Genomic DNA, 25,488 nt, shown 5'->3' with positions numbered 1-25,488 from the left:
CAGCACCAGCTGCCCTGGGCAGAGGTGCCACGGCCTGGAACCAGGGGCCATGTGCTGTCCCAGCAGCTCCTCCCTCCCCAGTCCGCCCAGCCAGGAGGGGCAGCGTGGGCCCTCCTCCAGTATATGTTTGATCAAGGTGCAGGGGAAATGGGGCTGGAGGCAGTACCGTCCCCAGGGGCTCGGGTAGGCAGCTGGCATCTGTCAGCAAGGAAGCATTCATTTTTAAAGCAGCATAAGAAAATTTAAACTTGGAGTTCCATCATTTCATATAAAAAGCCAAGAATGAAAATAAAAACGGTTCCAGTTATTCTATTCAGAATTTATTTTTAATGCCAATGACAACAAAAGAGCTCTTTTACATGAGTCATTTTACAAAACAGAAAACACGATTTCCTGAAATGGCATTTTAGAGAACTTAAAGGAAAGAAGCATTTGACATAAGAGAGATGGAGGCAGCCGACTCTGTTCACTTGGTGGGGGCGGGGGGGTCTTTCCCTCCTCCTCCTCCTCCTCCTCCTCCTCCTCCTCCTCCTCCTCCTCCTCCTCCTCCTCCTCCTCCTTCTCCTCTCTCTCTCTCTCTCTCTCTCTCTCTCTCTCTCTCTCTCTCTCTCTCTCTCTTCCCCCACCCCATTCTTCCCCACCCTCTGAAGTTTTCTTCTCCCTCTCTTCTCTAGTTACTCCTGTTCTTCCTGAAAAATCTCGTATAAACCATTCCTTCCCCAAGGATAACAGGACCCTGCTCTCGTGGAGCTTGGAGACTCAAAGGGAACTGGCAGTTTCTGAGATGGCTTCTGCACCTGCCTCCATCAGCCACACGGAGGAATGCAGAACCCTGTGAGCAAAGGGCTGCGGGGGAGAGAGAAGAGCTCAGAGCAGGGGCACAGGGAGATGGGCTGAGATGGCAGACCAGCGTGCACGTCTCCCACAACACCATACTCTCTGCTCTCTGTCCCCCACCAGTGACTCAGCACAGGGCACATGGGAGGTGCTCAGTAAATGACTATGAAGTCACTTGGTGAAGTGGAAAGTGGCCCACTGTGGCATGTGGATCTAAAGTGTGGTTAACACCCCCAGCTACGGGTTCGAAGCTGAACCCATTAATCTAATGGATAAAGATGTCGACTCCTGTCACCTGTCATGCTGCAGAGCACATGTCCACGCTCATCCTGGAGTGGAAACTTCCCATCTCCAGCTTAATGGCCCCTGGGAATTCTGCCCTGTGGAATTTCTCCTTGAGGAAAGCTCCTCCTGACTGAGCTCCTGCCTCAGAATGGCCCTTCTCCTGGGCTTCCAGGCTGCTCCTGGGACGCCCCACTCCTCAGGCAGCCCCTCTGCTCCTCTGCCCAGGACCAGCCTGCGTCAAGTGAGAAGCAGCAGCCCAGCTGCCGTCCAGATGGAGCTCATTTGTTTACTTATTTAACAAGCACTTATAAGTTCCAGGCATTATTCTAGATGGCTTATAAATAATAATTCACTTAAGGCTGCTAACTTCCATAGCTTACGAGTGATACCTGGCTAGAGTGCTGTCCACCATCTGCTCCACACCTCTTCCCTGAGAAGCAGTCAACTATCTACGTCACCACACTGAAGGCACAGCTGCAAGAAGCCCAGTCTCCGTTACAGGTTGCTATCTCACAGCCTCATTATCTAGTCCAGAGTGTGTGCTGCACTCACCTCAGGCAGACCTCCCAAGTGCCACCAGCAATAACACCCCAGGTCCTTCTCCTTCCTGCTGTGCCCTAGGTGCTCCTGTGGACACCCCGAACCTGGCCACAGCCCTGGCGTCTCTTGCATGACCACACCCTGAGTCTGCTTCTCCCATCTCTCCCTGTTCATCCCAGGCTCCCTGCTCCTCCTGCTGACGCCATCTTCCAGTTCCCTGGCATCTGGACACTCGTGAGAACCCACTGCCTTCCTCTTTCAGAGCTTCAGGTCTTCACAAACCAGATAAAATTCAATGGCTTCTTGTCCTTAGAATAAACAGGGAAGCATTTATTTGGAAGAATGTAAGTAGGCTGACCTGCCCAGCCTCACTTCTTGGCCTTGTGTCTCTACCTGTGCACCAGGCGTTCCGGCCACAGGTCCCCCTCCCTGCCTTTACCTGTCTCTTGCAGCTGCATAAACATCTACCTGGAATCTGACTGGAATGTGACTGGAGTCTACCTGGAATGTGACTCCCACAGCCACCCACTGCTCAACCTCAACATCACCTCTACTGAGATGGTGGAGGACGGTCCTGAGATTATCAACTCAGGAACCAGAACACACGGATCAGCTTTCAGCTCATAGATTTGCTGGGTGGCCTCATGTCACCTTACCTGTCTGTCTCTCAGTTTCCCCATCTAAAAAATGGAGTGTCATTAAGTTATGTCATAGAGGTATTAGAAGAAACTAATGAGCAAAGATGTGGACACATTTTTTATTGTACGTAATGATGGGATTCTGAGTTACATATTCATATATGCATACCATACAACAATATAATTTGGCCCATATCACTTCCCAGCATTTTCCCTGCCCCACACCCTTTGGTCCCTTTCCTCTACTGATCTCGGAGAAGTACTTAATACAATGGCCAGGGCAAGCCCTGTAGAGTGCATTGTCCTTCCCTCCTGCAAATGACCAGCCTTATTCCCAGACCACTTGCACTGTTTCTTCATTTGCTAAATGATATTTCTATGTATTTCCAGTTTCTCACCTCAGGGAGCTCCTGGAGAGCAGGGACTGTGTTTGTCTCTGGAAAGGACATGACAAGGACAAGGAGCTCAGCAAAGGTTGGGGGTGTCAGCAAACGAGGCTGTTTTCAGCTGTGTTCTCCCACATGTCCAGGCTTGGAGAGGTCGGGAGTTGAAGTAGGACATTCGTCCCCACTGGTGGGGAGAGGGGCAAGAGAGGGGATGTTTGAAGGAAAGTATAGTATCTTGATTTATGTCCACAAGCAATAGACACAACCACGTCTGAAACAGACGATTCTGCTTACAAAACCTGCAGCATGGTGGACAAAGAAATGAAACAGACAGATTATACTTTTGGCCAGGAAAGTCTGATGGAGAGAGCCCCATGGAGATCTTTACAGAAGAAATGGGAGAATCAATTGAGGGCTGAGAGAAATGTTGCCCAGGCATGGATTGGAGAGCCGGTAAGACATTCCACAGGTGCAGAGGGTGACCACTAATTCCAGCAAGTTGAAATCTTCCCCATTTGCTAAAATATTTCAAAATAGTAAAACAGCTGGACTGTTTTACCCCTAAATAGGAATTCTGTTTAATTCTAGGTGTCTCATCATGTTTGATTTCCACCAGGGCACTCAGTTTGCCACTGTTTATGCAAAAATGGTATTTCCTTCACTTTATGAAAGACAGAGGGGATTGATGTAGGTGATTTTCCCCACCCATATTCGTGGGCCTTACCAGCTCACTTAAGAATCTAAACTGTCAATTTTAAGAGTCACCTCTGCCAAAAAAATGGGAAGCACATGGCTCAAAGTCAGGTGCTTTCGGCTTCCTGGCCCCGGATTTAAGTTGCATGTTAACAACTCATTTCCTTTCCCCAAGTCCTGAGCTTCCTTATCCATATATCTATAAAATTAAAATGATACTACCATCACAAGTCAGGCTCTGAGATTTGAATGAAGTAACAAGTATTAAGTTTGGGGAAAATGTGAAGCACTGTCAGTGTATAACAGGAGCCCACTTCAGTCTCCCGCAAAATAACAGGGTCTCTATATAAAGTCACTCAGGACATTACTAAGGAATCAACTCATATGAGGACAGAGGAAAACCCCAAGATCTACAGTCAGCAGGCTGGAGGGTCAAAGGAGCTGATGGCTTAGTTCCAATGTGAATCCTGAGATTCAGGGGAGCCAGTGGCGTCAGAAGTCTGTGGCCTCAAGACTCAAGAAGGGTCAATGTTTCAGTCTGAATTGGAAGGCTGGAAAGACCAAAGTCCCAGTCCAGGCAATCAAATGAGTAGAGTCCCCCTTCTGGTCTGTCTGTGTGCTCTATCCTGGTGTTCAACTGATTGGATAAAGCCCATCAGGAAAGGCAACAAATGTTCATCTCACTCAGAAACACCCTCACAGACACACCCAGAATAATGTTTGACCAAGTGGCTGGACACCTCATGGCTTGTCAAGCAATCTCAAAAGTAATCTTCGCAGTAAGTTCATTCACAGGGGAGGTAAAAGGTGCTTCTTCACCTTTGTTTAGAGATTTGGGCTGGAAGCCAGGCATGGTGGCACACTCCTGTTATCCCAGCAGCTCTGGAGGCTAAGGCAAGGGAATCACAAGTTCAATATCAGCCCCAGCAACTTAGCAAGGCCCTAAGTAACTTAGTGAGACCCTAAGAGACTTAGAAAAGCTCAAAGCAAATTAGTGAGACCCTGTCTCAAAAACAAAACATAAAAAGGGCTGGGGATGTGGCTCGGTAGTTAAGTGCCCCTGGGCTCAATCCTCAGTGCCAAAAATTAAAAATAAAAAAAGACACAACTCCTAAACCACCTGAACAGACTCTTAAAATACAGCTAGTTCTCAAGGAGCCGCAGTTCTCAAGCATTTGTACCCCTGGACTCCAGAAGCTAAGGGAACCATGTCAGAACTCAGCAATTCCTCACGGGCAACTTGAGGTGGGAGCTGGCAGGGGACCAATGTCGGAGAGATTCCCGCCTGGACCCTCTGTGATAGCTCTGCAAACCCAGGTGCTCAACTGACTTTTCTTGAGGGGGCTTTGCTCCAGGATTTCCTTGCAATCATGTGTGTCATTCACGGAAGGCAGGGAGTGCAGCACAGGTTGAGGGTGTGGACATCAGGGTGGGAAGCAGACATGGAGGGGCAGCTCAGGGAGCGGCCACAGCTCGGGTAGACTGCAGCTACCATAGAGCTGGATCTGTGCAGAGGGCCAAGGGCCAAAGAGCAGCAAGACCAAGAGGAGCTGGGTCCTGCCTGGCCCGGACTCCAGGGTGACCTTCCCCCTCTTCTGACCCCTAAGTTATAACTGGTTAGCTGAAGGCCATATTTAGGCCCAACTGGTAGAATAGACTCTAAGCAGAACTGGGGTGCCTTGGCTGCTCTTAGGTTGCTGGGACTAATGCTGCTTAGAAGACTGACATGGCGATTGTAGGGGGACACGTCAAGGGTGGGGCCCTATGGATGGCCCCCCCAGCAATGATAGCAAAGGCTGAGGAAGTCCACGTACCATGCTAGGGAAGGCCTAGAATATCTGACAATATCATCTCAAGTGCCATTTAAACAAAGGATAGCTGCTGTTCATAGGTCTCTGACCACCAGACCTGCAAGACGGTTTAAGCCATGAACTTCCCACTCTATAATACATAGTTTTGCTCTGTTCTATTTGTATCCCTAGGAAACCTCAGGAAATTAATTTGAAATCACATTTTTAAAAAACAATTGTTTTAGTGAGAATAAAAAGAGGTATGTAACTACAGACTGACAGTCTTTCAGTATGAAAATAGTTTTTCTACAGGGCTTGTGAAATTAATGGTGTTTCCGAGTGACAAACAGGTGGCCCTTTGTCTGTCTCCTGGGGCTCCTATAACAAGAACTGCAGACTGGGTGACTTCCAACCATGAAATTCATTTTCTTAGGGTTCTGGGGGCTGATACTCAAATCAAGGCATTGGCAGGGCCATGCTCCCTCGGAAGCCTCCAGGGGAGGGTCCTTCCTTGCCCCTTCTGGCTTCTGGTTGCCGGGCACTCTTTGGCTTGGGGCGGCTTCGCTCCAGTGCCAGCCTCTATCTCCACAGGGCCATCTCCTCCCCATGTTTCTCAGTCTTCACAGGCTGCTCTCTTTCTCTGTCTCCCCTCTTAATGAGCCATCTTGTCTGGGACCCACCTCATCTTAAACTTTATTGATCTACACAGACTTTCCAAATCAGGTGACATTCTAATCTTCTGGGAGCTAGGACTACAACACATCTCTGCAAGAGACACACGGTTCAACTCACAACAGGCTCCGCACCAAAACGTCACCGAGCAAATCCAGTCTTTAATTACACCCAACTCTTGTTCCGTGTCTTTCTCCATGAACACCAGCAGACTCGTTATCGCATGGCCTTTACACGTCATTGTCCCTTGGGCACCCATTGTGAGGATGTGCAAATCTCAAACACAGCCAGATAAAGCAGCAGTTCTGCAGGTCCAGGAATGGGTGCTCAGGAATGGGTGCTGCTTCCCCACTGAAGTTTTGTTACATAAACTCGAGAGGTCCTACAGTGACAACCCTGCCCCTGGTTAACTGATTCAGGTGGAACTCAATCCATATTTGGCAATCTCTCAGTACAGGAGCCAAACCTTCATCTAAGACCTGTTATCAACATATGGAGGCTTAATATTCAAATCTTTTGGCACCAGTTTGGAAGTCTAATTAGCCCTTTCTTTTTCTCTTTTTTATCTGCTAATTTACAAGGCTGAGCAAGTGTTGTTGAGAGTACTGGGAACAGATTGAGTGGATACAGAGACAGACCTGGCCTCCTGAAGCTTCTATCAGACTTTTATTAATATTCATTGAGCACCAGCTCTGTTCCTGGGGTTGTTCAACGTGGCAGATTCGGGGAGAGACTAAACCCCACACATTTCAAGAACATTCCTTAGAATTTGTTGCTCTGCATTTTTCCGTTTTTTAATGACCTTTTCCTTAGGATCCTCGTATGGATGTTGTAAAATATCTTGAGGGTTTCTGATGTGTGGATCTGATTCAGACACCATTATGAGCTATGCTCCTACATGCCCTTCAAGACCCCGGGGGTTAGCTTTGTAATGTTGTGAACAACCAATTAAAAAAAAATTAAAAATTATATCTCCCAAGTCAAAAAAAAAAAAAAGACCCCGGGGGTTGCAGAATGTTCTCCTTAGAAGGAGGCTGGGGAAGAACCTCAGCCATACTGTCTCGGTCACAGGGTCAGCAGCTGCTGACAGGGACTCTGCCCCGACTTTTAACTTTGCTGCACCTCTGCTACCTCCCCTTCAGGATGGACACAATGCCAGCAAAGGCCATCGATCTAAGGTGAGAGATCAGAGCTGCCCTGGCTGGGTGTGCAGGGCCGGCAGGGGTTCGAAGTCAATGTCTTTGCCTCTCAAAATCATGTTAAAGGTCTGTGTATGCTAGGCTAAAACACAAATGAAGGAAAACAAGAATAGAGACCTTTGAAAACTGTCAGTCACTCCGCCATTGCCAGAGATCATGGCTCCGTTTGCTCTCCAGAGAGAAACGTTCTCCTGGTTTCCTTCCCTTTTCCTGACCGAAAAGAAAAAAGTAAAAAGTGAAAGAGAAACAGAATGAGGGAGGGCAGTAATAGTCCTGCCCCTGCACGAAGCCTGAGGCCCTGCTGCTGGAGGGTGCTCCCTTGGCCGCCTTCTCCAGGGTTCGGAGTCCTTCTTTGTCCCTCCCACAGCTTGCTCACCACCCAGTGCTAACCTGGGGCCCATCAGGGCTCCTCCGCAAGCCTCTGTGCAGCCTTTGATTAATCTGAGTCTTGCTTCAAGACCTAAGCCCAGCCAGAGTGAGGACAGATGGTGTGGGCCCTTTGCCCTGCCAATTTAGCAACCCTGGCAAGGATTTCAGTCCCTTCTTGGAGAGGGAGTGATTTTGCCTACATGGTTTAAAAATACTACCGTGTTTTTAACCTCAGGGAAAAGTGTTTGGCAAACAACCCACAGCAGATTTTTTTTTTTTTGGTGGGTGATGTCACATCCCCAGCCAGATTTGTCTAAACAAGTCTCCACACAAGAAAAATGGCTAGCTATACGTGTCATTAACATGTGGAATTAGGAGACAGAGCTATGCTGAACTGGAAAGAGATTGACTTAAATACTTGAACTTGGCCTCTGTCATAGTTCTTCCTCCCATTCCCTGTGGGACTCAGCCACCCCACCTTGTAAGGACTCCAGTTTCTCATTTAAAAACAACAGGTTTAGACCAAAGTTGTTCAGCCAACTAACTATTGCTGGGTGATGCCAGTGGAGGCCTTAGCATTCTAATAGATTCCAAGATGAGGAATAATTACAGACACCTTCAAGAAGTTTCTAGTTTAAACATAAACACCTGCAAAGGAATTCCTCATGGTGCTCCTCTGACTGGGTGCTTGGATCTGGACTGTCTCCCAAAGGCTGTGTGGAAGGCTTGGTCCCCAGGGCAGCCTGTTCAGAGGTGGGGCTTGGGGAAATGATTGGATCACTGGATCCACCTCATCAGTGGATTAGTCCAGTGATATATTCATAGTTGAATGGACTAGTGGGTGGTGGTGGTGGAGACTGTAGGAGGTAAAACTTTATTGGAGGGTCCTTAGAAGCATGCTTTTGGGGACAATATCTTATCCCTCTTTCTCTCTCTCTCTCTCTTTCTGTCCTTCCTGGCTGCCATAAGGTGAACATTTATGACCACATCCTCCCTATTACAAAGTTCCTTCCACTTCACCACAAGCTCACAACCATGGGACCAACCCACTGTGGACTGACACATCTGAAACTATGAAATAAATGTTTCCTCCTTTAAGTTGATCTCCTCAGGTATTTTTTCACAGTAGTGAAAACTGATTAGTAGGCCTGGGAGTCTCTTTCCTCCAGGGCAACCCCTGGCTGGGTCAATTTCATCTCTCAGACCTCAACTCAAATGTTGTCTCACACAGATTCCATCTCAGACCACCTTATACAAAGACCCCCACCCTATACCTGCCGTTCTCTATTGTGTCATCCCTTCGTGGTGCTGCACTGCTCCATGGGCCATTGGCAATCAGGTACAGTAGCCGTTGCCACTACCTCTCCCCACGGTGTCAGTAGGACAGAACTGCTTATGTACTTCAGCCTCTTGGTGCCAACGTTGAGAGGGTATGGAGGGGTGAACTGAGCTATCACCGGTGGCGGTGATCCTACTTTCAGGTGGGTGACAGCAAGGATGACCCCAGCACGGAGGCCCCATGGCGCGCGCGTGTCTGTGAAGTGCCCATGACAGTGACAGAGGATGCTGGGTTGTCCTCAGCAGGCCCTCTGGAGTCAGCAATGACTCTGTAATCCATGGAGATTTATTCATTGATAACCTGCCTATCGTTTCTGTGAATGAAGAATTGGGAACATCAAGGGAATTCAGGGCAGAGAATTTAGGGAAGGGCTCTTTCTGTATCATCTCCTCTCCTCCCGTGATTGAAGAACTCAGACATGAATGAAACAAAACCAGTCTCGTAAATAAATGCAAAATCAGAAGCCTGTGGTGCTCAGAATGATCTCCCCTCCCCTGTGACGGGTGCTCCCGCAGGGACCTCTTCACCCACGTTGCCTTCTTCCTTCCTGTGGGAGGCCTCTGTCAGGGTGGTTGGAGCAGGAATTGGGGAACACTGAGGATCCCTGCCAGAGATAACAGCCCCCCATGGAACACCCCCACAGTGCCCCAGACAACTAGACACATTTGGCTGGTTTCTATTTTGAGCTTTTTCTCAGGAAACTATTCCTTAGCAGTCATAAAAATTGTCCCACTGGTGTCACAGAGCCACTGAGTTGAGCCTGTCTAAAATCCAGCAGAGACACCGCTTGGAAAAGTGTCCATCACACGTGAAGAGGAGAACTCAGCCCAGAATGCAGAGCATCCCATATGCCTCCTAAGGAGAAGGAATGCAGATGAGGAGAAGGACAATTAGCGTGAGCTGAGCCCCTCTCAGGGGCCCGGGGGGCCAAATTCCTGAGGCACCAGTGACAAACAGGTGCTTAACTTTAATAAATCAGAAATGCTAGCGCCAATTAACCCAGGTTCCACTCAGGAGCTCTCGTGTCATTGGTTACCAACTTGTGGTTTGGATCTACGGTAGGAGACTGCACTCTCAAGTAGGAATTTAGAAAGCAAAGAACGCAGCCTTCTCCAGAGCTGTTGCCGGCTCTCCCTTTGTGTCTGGAGGTGTGCTGTGGGATCCAAACCCAGCCCATGACATCGGCCTGAGACCAGCTGCCTGACAGGAGCCTGCACTTGGCTGTCACTACCAGCTGAAAAGAGGAAACCAAACGCCACCGGGCACCGGGATGTCCGCCCAGCACCAGCCGGGATGTCTTTTAACACCTGAATTTATCTTGTTCAAAAAAATTGGAGAAGAATCTGCAAGAGCAGGAACAGCAGGAAGTAGTGCGGTCAGGCCAGGCTGGCCATTCGCTCCCCCAGCACATGGCCTCGCTTCAGAGAGGAAGCGTGTGAGGACTGAATCCGCTTCTGCACAGCATGTTTATCCACGAGACGTTCCCCGGGTGGAGCCAGGCAGGGGACACTGAGGGGACTCTGCTTTCTCCTCATCTTTTTTTTCTGTTTTTTTTTTTTTTTTGGTGAGTCTATAATCATTTCAAAATTTAAAAGGTTAAAAATAAAATGACTTTTAAAGTCTAGATTAAAATGTCAGTTTCTCTTCATGTGCATGAAACTCACAGTAGAAGTTGAAAAAAAATGCAAATGTCTCCTGTTTGAATGAGCTCCAGGATGCTGCTGTATGTCTCTACCTGCGTTTGCAAGATGATTTTATAATTTCATGCCTTTACTAATGCTGAGAGGCTGATAGCGTTACACACTTTTTAAAGATGAGAAAATGAGAAAATTGGTTGCGTTTGATAACTTGCCTAAATTCATTCAGTAAGTGGAGCTGGGCAGGATCTGAACTAAACCAGTGTAATCCCAAAGCTGACTGGGCTTACCCTGCAGCCTCCCAACAGGGTCAACCTCCTTCTTTCCCAGCCACCCCCAAACTGTGAACCTACCTGAATACGATTGGCCCTAAACGTCTTGTTCAGTGGTCTTCCCCTTCCCCTTCCCTCCTCCTCCTCCTCCTCCTCCTCCCCCTCCTCCTTCTCCTCCTTCTCCTCTCCTTTCCTTCTTTCCTCCTTTCTTCTCCTCCTCCTCCTCCTCCCCCTCCTCTTCCTCCTCCTCCTCCTCCTCCTCTTCCTCCTCTTTTCCTCCTTTCCTCCTTTCTTCTTCTCCCTGTAATTCTTTCACTTGATCTACTCTAGAGTTTCATGCCCTGAGTGAATTGGCCAGAAAGCAAAAGCAACAAACACTAAGTCAAGCCCAGACCCACTCACAACCCTGAACACACCTCACATCCTCTATGCACAGATGCAGCCTGTCTTTATCCGTCTTGGTGACTGGTGGCCCCATATCCCCAATGGCACTTCAAGGGAAGTCCAGAGACACGAGGGAGCTGATGTGAGGCACATGCCAGGCACAGAACTGGACCCTGCAGGAGGGAAGCACTGAGCCCTTGTTACTCCTCCTACAGAAGCCGTGGTTCCTGTTGCCCACAGAAGGGCCAGGTGCCTTGCTCTACCAGGTGGCCTCTCAGCAACACCCTGGACAATCATAACCCAGACACCTCCGATCGTCCCTGGTCGCCCTCCTATGACTCAAGGTCCATGGCTGTGCAGGGGGGAGGTGGAGTGAGGACGGCGAGGGGCTCGAGCTCCTGAAGGAACCAACACAAAATAAACGGCCACCAAAGAGAAGATGAATCTGAGGGGCCTGTCTAACGGTGGAACAAGGGACAGCAGCAGTGAGAGGAAGAGGTCAGTTGGAGCCAGTGGGTGGCCGTGGACATGGGGAGCTTGAGGCCTGTGCCTCCCACTCTCCCTGCCTTCTCTGCAGTGAGGCCCTGCAGTGAGCTGCGCCTTCTCCCACCCAGGCACCCGACACGGCCCCCTTGGCCTTGAGTGTTGCCCCCTGACACCCTACTCCGTCCCTCCCCTGTCCCCCTCTGCTCTGTCCTGCTGCCTTCCCTCTTTCTGTATCTCCTTCCATCTTTCTCCCCTCCCTTCCTTTCCTTCTCTCTTTTCCTTATTTCCCCCTCTTTTGCTCTACAATCTCCTGCTCATCCTACAGACTTTAGCTTCCTGGTCGCCTCCCAGAGGGAAGTCCTTCATGAACCTCGAGTGGAGGATGGACTAGCCTCCCACAGGCATCGGTCCCTCTTGATTCCCACCCCAGGGCACACACCTCTTGATCGTTTCCTGTCCAATACCTCTCACCTTGCTCGATTCTAAGCTCCTTGTGATTTGGGACATCAGTTTTCTTCTCCACTCCATATCCCCACACCTAGCCCAGGGCCTGGCAAATAGCAGGTAGAGGGGGCTCAATAACTGGTTGATGAATGACTGTTCTAGCAGGCCCAACTCTTGCATTTACCGCAGCTTGTAGTTCTAGAGGTATGTGAAGTTCATTCATTTACATTTTACTCCTCTAGATTTTAAACTCCATGAGGACTCAGATTAGTTAGGTCTTTCACCCAGTGGTATTTTCAGTGGTATTGGAGTGCTGGATATATAATAAATAGTTCATAGATAATAGATGATGCATGCATGATAGTCCTGAAAAGAAACTATCAATATCACCTCTACTACTAGCCACTTTCTTGCTCTACCAAACAATCTTCTATTCTTCCTAGGTAAAATAAGACTTGGAATATCATTACAGACCAGACACTGAATAGACGTGAACACCAGCTTTTAGACTATTTGTCAGTAAAGGTGACAATCAACTCTTCTGCATCCACCTCTTAAGAGGTCTCTGTCCGGGTTCACTCTGGATGAAGCAAACCGACCGAGTGACCCACACAAGGGTGAACTAAAAACATGGTTATTGTGTTAAGCCCCAAGTGCAGCAAAAGCTAATTGATAAAAGTGAAATTACAAAATGTGATTAAAAATGTTTTGCCACATGGCTAGGAATAAGATTACTTGCTCAGCCAGCTCATAAGGAAATGTTCTTAAGTTGCTTGACACACAAGTACCTGGCACATAATTCACATTCAGGGACTGCTTAGTTCAGTACCATCTTTTAAAACCAAACTAGAGTTATTTACCCAACAACAAATGAAGCGCCTTTTAATTTACTATAAATACTGTGGGGGTTTATTATGGAATCCAACATCCATAACATCAATTTATCTAAAACTAAAGTATGGAGTTGACAAGTACCCAGAAGAGATTGACAGGCTCAGGTGAGGCCCTCTTTAAAGTACCAAGGTCAGGCAGAAAGAAATGAAAGTATATTAAGCACCTAGTCTGTGAAGAAAATAGTGCTACGTGACTTTATCTACATAACCGCGTCCATTTCTTGCAATCATTCTGAAATATAAGTATCGTTATTTCTCCATCAAAGACAAGAGAATTACTTGAAAAATAAATGACAATTTGCCCAAGAACCCATAGCTAATAACGAACACAGCAAGAATAAGAACCAGGCACTTCGTATCCCAGTCCCTGTGTTCTTGTCTTGGACAGCTTCGGAAGCCATCGGATCACAAGGTGATTGAATGCAGTTTGCACCTGAAAGAACCAGGGGAGCCCCCGCTGTTAGGTGTGAGTGCTGCCCAGCAGGGCATGCCGGTGACTGTGAAGAGTCGCCAACCACCACTGTGTCCCTGAAAGGACAGCTTTGGATTGGGAGACCTCAGCTTCTCTCACCTTCATTTGTGGTACTTCATCTCAAGAGGAAGTCCTGCCTGCCCACAGGTCACGCCTCCCCAAGTCTGTGACCTCATTTCACAGGAAATCAAAACTAAAACGGACAATTGAGAAGGCTTCTGCAGAAGGACCCCGCTCAGCACCAAGAACAATCGGACTCCCTCCCTGAAGGACCCCCAGCTCCCTGGGTTCTGCACTATGCTGCTGCGGGGCCCCCTCATGGGCCACAGACACTGCAATCCTGGGCTCCTGGTACTCTGCAGGCTATTCAGGTAAACCAAACAGGCGAGCTGCTTCTGCATGGGGACTCATGGTCACCTCCCGGCTATACATGATCCTAGGGAAAGAGAGCCACACCAAACAAGAAAAGCCCTCCCTAACATGAGGGCCTGGGCCTCCTCTATAGCATCAAATGCCCAAGAGGAAGCTGGCTCCCTTAGCCAGGGCCCTAGGGTCCCCTTCATTTTGCAGGGAAAGGCTTCAAGATGCCCACCTATAAAAAAATTAAAAGACTGAAAGTTTTCAATCTGCTCTTCCCAGAGCTTGGACCCCCAACTGTGTGCTGCTAAAGCCTAAAGACCAGGTGACTCGCAGGCTTTCTGGGCCGACCTTCATTAGGACAGACCCCAGGAAGGCAGCCTCAAGTCAAAGGAGGTGGCTCAAAGCAGAGGCAGACTCCGGAGCCCCATGGAAAGGCATTTTCTATCTTCTAAGTTAACACATTTCTCTATGGGCTTTGGTGTGGGAGATGTGCGCTTTGGAATCAGGCAAAATCCTTCCCCCCTCGGGGCGAAGACTCGAGGGTGAGATGAAAGCTGGGATGAAATGCTTGCCCTCCAGTGGTGCCAGGAGGCTTCTCCCCCAGGTTTTTCTCAGAGAGAACAAATAAAGTGGAGTGAGTGAGAGAGAAAGGAGAGTGTCATCAGAGGCGATCTGATTTAAGATGCGACGGCAGGACTGCCCCTCCTTCATACCCACTTTGTTGTTTTTCACCATAGTCTCTTACCTGAAGCTCCTATGATGGTGTCCAGTGTCATTTCAAAGATCAGGAAGGCCATGGTAAGTCTGGCTAATGGAAGACCTACCAGAGCAATGGCGGAGCTTCAGAAATTCTCTGAGAAGCTTAAGAGAAAATATGCTCTCTGAAGATGCAGGAAGGGCAGCTGGCTCCCTCCAGCCATGCGAGTGTGTGAGCCCACCTACCCTTCCTTGTCCCTGACTTTGAGTGCTTGCTATTATTCTCCCTGTTTCATAGATGAAGAATTTGAGGGGTCTAAGCAACATGTTCAAGTTTTCCCAGACAGTAATGAATTCAGTACCAGAATCCAAGTCTAAACTGCTTCTCCCCAAAAGCTGATTGACAGGGGTAGTGGGCTGTCTGTGTGCGGCTTCATAGAGCTCATTCTTGAACCTCAGTCCTGGAGTGGTTGGTCTTTGACATTGGACATCTTAGTAGTGGCATTTCTGCTTCTGCTCTCCATGGAGTCCTTTGGAAGACTCCATACACAAGCCATGCTGAAACCAAAATCTGCATCTTTCTCTACCCTCCGACCGACCCTGGAGACTCCATTTCTGGCCCCACTTTGCCATCAGCCAACTCCTGTCTTGGAAGACTAGGATTCAATGCCTGACCCAGTCAGTCAGGGTCATAACTGCCCCTGGGACCAGGCATCTTTCTTTATCTCTGCTCCTGGATCCCTGAATCTTTGTAATGGAACCAGATCACATTAGTCTTACATGGAGAATTATTTAGACTCGATAATATGATATTTAAAAGAAATATTATATAGAATATAGTATGTACTTGACAGTACATACATAATAAATATTGGCCTATTTCTCTGTTACTTCTCCTTCCTCGCCTCAGATCAGCTCTGACCTTATTCATTAAAACATGCCCACAATTACTGTGGGGTTTATTAATACACACAGATGTATGAATATTTTAATAATCTCATTAGAGAATCATAACATACCACAGTTGCATAGCTTTGTACAGTCTCCAGAGCCTTTGAGGACATGTTTTCTCACTTAACGATCTTAACAACCTGATGAAGCAGGACAGCATGGATTATATCAGTTGAGAGATGTTGAAACTGAGGCTCCGAGAAGTTGATGGCAGTGTACAGCATGGTAAGATGGAAAGAGAAAGGACTTTGAGATCAATCAAAACTGGATATGAATCAAGCATGTGGTTTGCGTGGCTTTGGGTAAATGGCTGAATCTCTCTGATCTTCTTTTTGCTGCTTTGGTGATTTTTAGTTTGAAACTGGTTGGCATAGTACACTTTGTGGGGTACTGTGAGTTTGAGAGGTAATACAACAACGTTGGATACAGAACAGATGCTCAGCAGGTGGGTGAATGGCAGCTGGGCAGCACTGCGCCGAGGTCACAGGGCAAGTAAGAGCTAGATCTAGAGCATACTACTACCTTAAACCAGTCCCAACCCCACCACAACCCACAGCCACGTTCTGCCAAGGTCAGAGTTCTGCAGAGTCCCTCCAGGCTATGCCTAGCCCTCCAAGCATGGGAAAGAGAGAATGTGCAATGGGATTAAATTATTAAACAGAGAGAGATGTATTGGATCTACTCGTATTTAAGATTTAAACAAACTCAACAAAAAATTTCCAGTGCAAAGCAAGTTATCACTGAAACTGAGAAGCATCAAGCTAAGTATTACAATTCAAAAAATAAAATAACCACGAAAAAAAGAACAGTGGAAAAAAGCTACCACAGGGCTTTTTTTTTTGTAATCTTTGTTGTTGTTACTTCAGTGACAGAGTACTTTGAGAATCATCCTAATTATTATGCTTAATTTGAATCATGTTCTTCAAATAATTTTGATTTGCAGATGGCCATTTGAGGGCTTGATATGTGTCAGACATTGATTACTCAGTGTTTCTCAGATTTTAATATATGTACTTATTCTTCCTTTTTAGAAGAGACTCCATACCTTGTCTATGCCACACAGTAAATCAGAGAATAAGACAAATGGCATCCAGGTCCACCTCAATCCCAAGATCCTATTTTTTATATGGTGCTGATGCCATTCTGAGTGTATCCAGAGTTATGGTCATACCATAACTTTCTCTTTTTTAATTTTTAATTATTATTTGACAAAATAGTTATGTGTGTGTGTGTGTGTAAACTTATGGGGTAAAAAGCAATATTATGATTTATTCATGCATGATGTAATAATTAAATCAAGATAATTAACATATCTATCACCTTAAGTAACTTTTGTGGTTAGAATATTTGAAATGAACTCTATTCATAATTTTGAAATGTGCAATACATTATCTACCATATTCACTATGCTGTGTAATGGATCTCAAGGATAAACAGTTTTCATCCAATTGAGGCTCTTTTTGCCTTCACATTCTTTCCAACTAACCAACAGCATTTTAGGACTCATAGATGTGCCACAAGTATTAGCAAAATGTGTGGTTTTCGAAAGATTTATTGGTGATTTTATTCAAAATACTCCTCCCTCATACCTAAGCTTGACAAATGGAGCGCCACACCTCAATGGCACTATGACAACTGTTTCCGTGCCAAATCAAATGATTCAAAAGGTCTGGACACATATGGAAATTCAACACCATCTATTTGGTTCACAACCTTTGATCCCGGTAGGTTCTCTGTTGAATTTAGTTGGGGATAAAGTCGAGGCTGACTGGCAGCCCAGCACAGCCGCTGAGAGGGTTAAATCTTTGTGGACTCCTTGAGGACCTGCATTTTCATGCCCTTGCAGACTCATACTTTCCACTTCATGCTGACAGAGTGCAGGCCGTTGTTCCTATCTAGCGTTCTGGCCTTTACATACACGAGTTGTTACTTCATTCAAACCAGATTCGAGTCATGGGTTCTGATGATTGGCATGTTTGCTCTCAGGGTACCAAATTGCTAGCGGGAGGTACTTGGTAAGCAGAGTCACAACTGTCATTGCAAGAGCTGGGTGTTCTGAGCTACTACTGGTAGCCAATGCCTGGGAAGGCACCCAGGGCCAGTCTGACTCAGCACTGACTATATACAGATGTTTTCAGCCCACAGATGTGTAGGCCTCCTCACACAGGGCTGGGGAATCTCCTGGTCAGCTCCCCTATGTGGACATTTCATGAGGCCATCTTCACACTCCTCCCACCCACCTCTTCCTCTGTTTCCAAATTCTTTCCACCACACCACCCATCCAGTCATAAAAATAGATAGCCTGGGTTTGAATTCAGACACTTAGGAGTAGGAATTCAGGCAAGTCATTTAACCCCTCAGTACTTCATGCATTCCTCATGTATTCATTTTACAATGAAATTTCAGATCTGTGATTAAAGAAGAAATTTAGCATGAAAAAAAACACATGTTGTAATGACTATTAAGTGCAAAATACATGATAATGGCTATGTTAATTATTGTTAGCATTATAATCATGATTTCATTTTATATTCATATAAACCTTCAGTAGATGTTTTTTACCTTTTGCTCTTTTTAAGATTTTAGACCTAGAGAAGTTTTATTTTAGGGTGATTTTTACAAAAAGCAAATCTCATCATATTTGTATATATTTTTATCAGTCATCTAGCAAAGCCTTGGAGGTCTCTTAAAATTTCTTAGATGACCCTCTGAAAATTTTAACATTATGTGAAAAATCATAGAAATTGCTTTAGAACACTTTCCTTGCCAATTTCAGATCCTCAGCATCTTCACAGAAACAGCCCAATAACTATTTGTTCAATTATACTTGCATGATGATTTAAAGTTTATGAGGGACTTTAACTTCTCTGATCACATTTGGTCTTCAAAATCCAAATCCCATGAGAGAGGAAGTACAAGCACTTGTATCCCCATTTTTTAGACCAGAGAAACTGAGGCTTAAGTTGGACAACCCATGGAGAGTTCAGCATAGCTGGGCTTAAAGGCCCACTCACATCTTGCTAGGTGCATGATCCTGAGTAGAAGAAGGGACAAAGAAATAGTTAATTACACTGAAGGAAGCTCAAATCAGAAGTTCCAAGTGTTTTTGAGGTCACAGAGGAAGGGATGATCTCATCGGGATCCATGCTGTGTGTTTTCTTCACTCAACAGATTTGGCTCAGAAGAATTCTCCCTGAACCAAATGACAGAATTGCTCAGTATTGAAAAATCTGGGTCATTTGGATTATTGCCACACGATGGAATCTAAACTGAACAAAATGCGCTAACTTGGCTTCTGGTATACAGTAAATGGAATTATTATTATTACCATTATTACTCTCATAAATTAAGCTACTCTTGATCCAGTCTGAATTAGAACACCTGGGCTTTCTTACTTTCTCTTTGGATTAGAATTTTCTCACAAACCTCTTCCAGGCTCATATCATGAAACAGCTATGCAGAAAATAACCAGCATACAGCAGGTGCTTAATTAATGGTATTGAAAGAATGCATTGCTATATTGCCTTTGCCATTGGCTTTTACTGTCTGTGGGGCAGGTAGGGTCTTCAGCCAGTCTAGAACTGGGGTATGTGTCTCGCAAGCCCTGAGTCTTAGCCCATCTTCTTCTGCCTTTCTTTCCCTACAATTTCAGTACACCTCAAGCGTTAATCACTTAATACACACTAAGTCACAGTGAGGATGATTGATTGATTTAGGCCTAGCGGTCACACCCCTAGACAGTGGGATTCTGCCATCATTTAAAAAAGACTCATGAAAACAGGGGTGAGGCAGAGGTAAGTCCTAAAGCCAAATTAAGCAACCACTTCATTAAGATCTAGGTGAACATCACAAGTACACCATGCTGTAATCTACTTGGTAGACTACAGCTGGATGATAAACAGCCAGATGACAATGAATGTACATGCCACCACTTCATTTTCTCTGCACAGTAAAGTAGCTTCTGTATTAAAAGCAAAGAGAGGGAAGGTCAGATGAAAAGAAGGAAGAAGATAAAGAAGAAAAAGAAGGTAGGATCAAAGAAAGAAATGAATATAAGACAAAATAGGTGAATGCGGAAAGGAGAGCATAAAGAGGGGGTCTAGTTTACTACAACACAAAATAAAAGGGTAGAGAAAAATCTCCTGGGGAAGAATAGGGACCCTTTCTGCAGAATTAGATAGCAAAGGGAAGAAGGGAAGGAAATGGCTTTTGAAAACAAAATGCTCCAAGAGTAATAAACCCAAAAACTGTGGATTGTGTCAATGTATTAGGGGTGTTTTCAAAGTCATTTCAAGTAACGAATGGATGAACATGCATATTGCCTTAAGGAATGTGAGGGGAGTTACTTGTTACCAAGACAGTTGCAAAATCATTCTAAAAATACTCCCATACTTAATAACAGAAAAACTGAGAAAGCAGCCTTCTCTATTCCCATGAAAAAAAATCTATAATAATAATCCATTTGACTTCAAATGCCTCCACTCATTGGAAATCCAATAAAATTAAGTCTTATATTTAATTAAATTTAGCTGATTGCTCTGTCCAGGGTTAGAATTAGAAATCCAATCAGCATACATTTTTTTCTCTAAGTATGAGCATCGCTGAAATGTGGCTTTCTAATTTTTGATATGAAAATAGAAGAAAATTACATATCATTTTGAATTGCAGCCAAATTAATAAATATCTGCATCTCAGAAGTCTTAGTTTCAGCATGCTTACTGAAAGCTCCTGCAAGTGTGTGCACAAATTCACACACACACACACACCCAGGCCCTTTCCCCAAATATACAAATGTTACTTTCTCCCTCAATTCTATCATTTTGGGTATGTTAGATATGTGAGGAGAGAATCAGATGTGTGTTTGGAAGCATTTTATATTGAGTTTCTTTTCTTGTTTTCCTGTTTTAATGAGAAAAAAGCATCGAGCTTTAATTTAGACCTTATCCTTCAGCCTTGACCCAGTTTGGGCTCTGCAGCTACATCTTCCCTTCTTGATTGACAGATGCACACATTTTCTTCAGCACCTTGTAGTTTGCTTTTGGTCATTTCCTATATCTTGCCAGGTATGTTGTCATTATAATGATGTTTCTTAAAGTTTCAAATAAGCAGAAGCTAGTACTTTTATAAGCTTTATTTTCCAGGAATAAATGAGAAATGTTTGAGAAGAAAAAAAATTGCTTACTGTAAAGCATTGTTTTTGCTTCATGAAATATTAATTTTTGGATCAGGTAAAATGCGGCAGAAATATTTATGATAAAATGTTTCTTTGCAAGCACAGTTTGGTAGCATTGCATTGGTGAATTCCCAGTGGATAACAAGAGTTCTCAAGGATAACAAGACAACGCGATTTGTTGAGTTACACATTTTCAATTGTTTAAACTGCTTATGATTCCATAAGGGTATTAATTATTTTCGGATTAAGATCCACACCAAAATCCGATCCATTTGTACAACTCGTCTTTGCCTCCTAACACATTCACTGAGAATCCAGGCAGGCTTTAAGCTCAAAAGCAGACACCCTGGTTTTAACATCAGATCTAATATACACACTCTTTAGAAATCTTTAGCATGCTTCCACATATATCCTTGTTTCCTTAATTTTAGTTTTCTGCTTATTCAAAAAACCACTAAGGTTTTTATCCATCAAATCCATTATCTTTATAAAATTTTTTCAACCCACAAACTAAGTACTTAATGAGCTAACCAAATATAATCACTGGGACCATCACCTCCAAAACCAAAATGGTTTGACCAAAATGGATACTGAAGTCAGGAATGCTGCTCTTGGAACATCAGCTGTGCTGTGCGCCCTTTGACATGACTCTTCTCCTACCTGAAGAGTGTCCCCAGGAGCCCCAGATCAGGGTCTGTGAAGTCTGTGAGAACTCTGCTGTTGAAATGGAAGCATATATTTCTAATCCAAAATAAATCATGAACATATTCTGGCTCTTTGGCCTGAGTTTTTGAGCCTGGTTCACAGGCAATTTCAGCAGCCAGGATGATATTTGCAATTACGTGTGCTTTGGCACCTGACACTCAGTACAGTGGCATTCTTCCTTATTGGATAAATGCATGAAAAGCGACACCCTCTCCAAGTGGACTCCCTGAGGGATGGGGCCCCTTTGCACCTCCTTAGCACTCCACCTGACTGTGTCTCTTCCTGCCTAGTCCCACCCTGACCATGGGTCCTGAAGGTGAGGTGCAGTCTGCTCTTGAGACCCTCAAGAGCACTTTCCAGCTCCACTATGGCAAAGCCAGCTCTGATATGATATCTTTTGTGCCAAGTGCCCTGCTATAAATCAGGGTTCCACAAGTGGGACTGACAGATGGCTGGTGCCGTGTGTCACCTGTCTTTGACAAGGAAAGCCAGGCTTGCTTGTTATTTCTGTGGCTAACCAGGGAGAAAAAGGGAAGTGAAGGCCCTGATCCCTATAGAAGGTGAAGGTAGAAAACACAATGAGACTTTTCTCTCTGCTGAGACACACCTGCTCCCTGGTGAGAGTCAAAACAAGAGCATGTTAGAGTTGTTTAGCCTGAGCAAATCCTGAGGTCCCTGGAGAAAGACCCACAGACTGGGGCCAGGGGCGCCCCTCAGCTGGAAGACCTGCTTCCTTCGTCCCTGTTGTCATGCTGGTCCTGAGGCTGGGGTGAATTCTTGGGGATGTTGAGATGAGCTGGCTCCGTAGGAAGCTAAGTGGGCTGGCTTGGAAAATACCTCCCTCTGTGTGCCAGTGACTCCCTACTTACCTCTCTTACAGACAAAGCTGTATTTCATCTATCTCCACGTGGCCGTTTACAGCACCAGGGAGCACTAGCTGTGAGCACAGGGGACTCGCTCCAGGGCCTTTAATTCCTAGTATCTGGAATGTGCCCAGCACATGGTAGATCCTCAATAAATGATTGCAGACTACATGAATAAACACTTCCTTTTAAGTTTCACAAGCCTGGATTTCACTTCCTCCTTACCTATAGATCAAATCTGAAAAATCTCTGTGTAATTAGAAACCTTTCCCATCAGAAGAGCATGAGAGTTCCCCACACACAGAAATGATGAGGGCTGAAGGAGATGTATTAGGCACTCTGATTTGAACATTGCACACCATATACATGTATCAGATGATCATACTCTGCCCCATAAAGAGGTACACATATTGTGTCTCCATAAACCAGGAATAATATCTTTCCCCCTCTCATCCATGTCTACGAATATTTGGATGTGGTGAATTTTTTAAAGCTCAAGGTCAACTCAGAAATAATTCTGAATGGAAGGAGGTCTCTTTATGATCAGTGGCATTTCCTGAATTTCTGGTTTTCATGGACTTGAGACAGAAGGCAAATGAATGTGTGATTATTTGACATTTTACCTGAGTATAAGAAACACCAGCCTGTTTGGTGAGAAGACATCCGTGAGTGATGCTGGGCAGACGGATGTGAGACGGAAGTCAGGGATGCTCTGCTTTCTCCCTGGGGCCTCTCCGCCTGTTACAATAGCTGAGGCACTTAACGGCTGGACCTGGGCTCCTCCCCAGGACAACTGAATCAGATTTTTCAGGGTGTTCTAAATTTTAAAGCGCCCAGGTAATTCTGCATGGTGCGATTAGCGGCTGTGAACAACCCCATACACACCTATCCTTCCTGGAGACACACACAAACCTAGGAGTGTTCCAAGGCATTAGTTACTCTTGCAGTCCGAGTTAGTGTTAACCCCCATGTCCTCGTGACTCAGAACTCATTTTCTCACATGATCCTCATAAGAGATTGTGCCCACCCCCATTCTACAGATAAGCAAACAGTCTCCAAATCAGCAAGCAGTTGTTCCAAAGCATAACTCAGAGTCCTAGGCAGGGACGCTAGGACTGAATGCCAGCTGGTTACTCGTGCCATGCAAAGCCAATTACCTAATGCAAGTGTCAGTTTGGTTTTGAATAAAATAAAGATGAAAAAACAAATCCTTAGGGGTTAGTGCAGGGGTTAGGGACCAGAGCAGCTGATCAATGCTCATCCCTTTTCTTTGAAAAAGTGCAGGAAGGGAAGGGCCTTATCTTTTCTGTACTTGATTATCTTCATAAAACCTGTGGACACAAAACGCTTCCTGACTGGCTCAAATTCTCACCATATCCTTTACTAAACAATTGAGCTCAAATAAGTGTGTTGTGCTCTTTGGACACAGGGCAGTGCAGAGAGCTCCACTTTGTCTTGCTGATGACCCCATGTGGCCAAACAGACTCTGGTATGGGTCTCTAACACCCCAAATTTTGCTTTCTACAATGCCAGTAAAGTTCGGGTTCTCTTTAAAATATTTAAAAACTATTCTCATACAATGGATATCTCAAACCTCTCAAAAGCCAAATAGAATATCTCCTTGAATTTTTTTTTTAAACATAGATGATACAAGTCAAATTGCACGTAGGTAAAATATAGGGATCCCCCCAGCTGCACTCTGTCCTATGAGGTAGCAATTTGGCAGAGGCCTCTGAATCTCTGAAGGTTTATTTTGTGAGGAGTTGTATTGGAGAAGACAAAAAGATGTGTGTGTGTGTGTGTGTGTGTATTTCTGAATTTTAAAACAACTTTTTTTGTTGTTATCAGATGTGGATGGATTGTAGTTTTTTAAGGGAACTATTTCATGGAATTTTGAGCTGGAAGAATATTGTTGGTCCAGCTTGTTCATATGTCAGATGAAGAAATCAGGGCCCAGAGAGCGCCAGTAATCTGTTCAAAGCCACACAATGGGTGGCAGGGTGAGGGTTGGCCACTTTCCTCCCTTACTGATCAGAGGCAGTAAGTCTTGGAAAGAACTGCCCTGTATCTCCTGATTCCCTTGCTCTGCATACAGCTGGCTAAGAGCCAGGCACACAGGGTGTCCTCCGTGAAGACTAACTTATGTTATTCCATCTCAGCGCTACTTACTGAATTCAAGGTAATGAATGGAGTAACAAGAATTCTAAAGTGATAGATGTTTTTAGGGGTGGGCAATTTCTCTTATTTAACCATAACCAAGAATTCAACCCCTCCAAGAAGTAATATCCAAAATTCTTGTTAATGATCAAACATAATATGAAAGGTGTTAAAGCAACTTGCAAAGCTTATTATATTAGTAATTGTATGTCCATATTTTATAACATGCTTTAGTTTGTAAGACATTTTCTGCATAGAAATGCATAAAGCATCAGCTTATTTCACAGTTAATACTGCAAAAAAGAGATATTGATACTGCCACTAATAAATGAGGAGAGACTGAACACTCCTCTAGATCACACAGCTACATAATGCAGCACTCAAACTAGACAGAGTTTCCCAACTTCCAGTCCAGGACTCTTGGAGTATTCAATGCACATTGTATCATATGGGCAAAGTTTCAAGTGGAGGTGATAACTTCCAAAGAAAGCCAGGAACTAAATGCTCTAGACTGCCCACAGAGGACCACTTGTGAGTGAAAGCCTAGCAGCTCCCTTTCCTGTCCCTACTGTCAGGACCAAGCTAGAAATATAAGAAGAGGGGATGCGCTATGGGGTGATGCACAGGATATCAGAGGATCTGGAGCTCAGTCCAGCACTTCAGTAACTTTGCCACAGTTACTGGCCAAACCCCATCCCTAGGCATGCCCGATCTTTGGCCATCACCATGCAATGGGCCCTCCTCTTTTCCATGTGCCTCCAATATCCACGCTGCTGGCTTCTGTGGTCCTACCAAACCCTGCAAAGCTGTCATGGCACCCAGAACAATCTAGCATCTTCACAGCCCTGCACGTGGTGCTCCACTGGCCTGGAACACCTTCCTGACCACTGAGCCTAGGAGATCAGACTTATTCAGCAAGACCAAAAGTACTTGTCTCTTCTACAGAGATTCTCTTGCTTTTAAAGGCAGGGTTAGGACCTGTTGTGGGTTTTTTTTTTTATTTTGTTTTGTTCTGTTTTTTGATGCATCAGTTTTACAAAGCATTTTGATGCTAGAAGGAAGCAGAAACTGTACTTCCTTAGTTTGGGGAGCACTGGAGGGCAGGGTCCAGGTCTCATTAGGCACAATATTTGCACAAAGTCTATTTTCAGTAAGTGGTGATTGGATAAATGGTTGGATAATGAAGTGCTGACAGGTTAGGAAATAAGAGTTTTAGGATCTGGGCTCTTATTGCAGATGGCTGATCT

The 25,488-nt window shown here is 45.3% G+C and overlaps 1 protein-coding gene across 1 annotated transcript in view; it reads left to right on the top strand.

The window, feature by feature from the left end:
• Positions 1–784: 784 nt before the first annotated feature.
• The window catches only part of CLNK (cytokine dependent hematopoietic cell linker), a gene marked incomplete at its 5' end in the record, with an annotated part of 165,558 nt that continues 140,854 nt past the window's right edge, over positions 785–25,488 (top strand). The window contains 2 exon segments of the mRNA XM_081303475.1: positions 785–834; positions 1,842–1,947. Coding sequence (XP_081159601.1) covers positions 785–834; positions 1,842–1,947 — 156 coding nt within the window.

Source organism: Spermophilus citellus (genome assembly GCF_964194105.1).
Source record: "Spermophilus citellus genome assembly, chromosome: 8".
NCBI lineage: Eukaryota > Metazoa > Chordata > Mammalia > Rodentia > Sciuridae > Spermophilus > Spermophilus citellus.
This window is presented reverse-complemented; position numbering and strand designations above follow the sequence as displayed.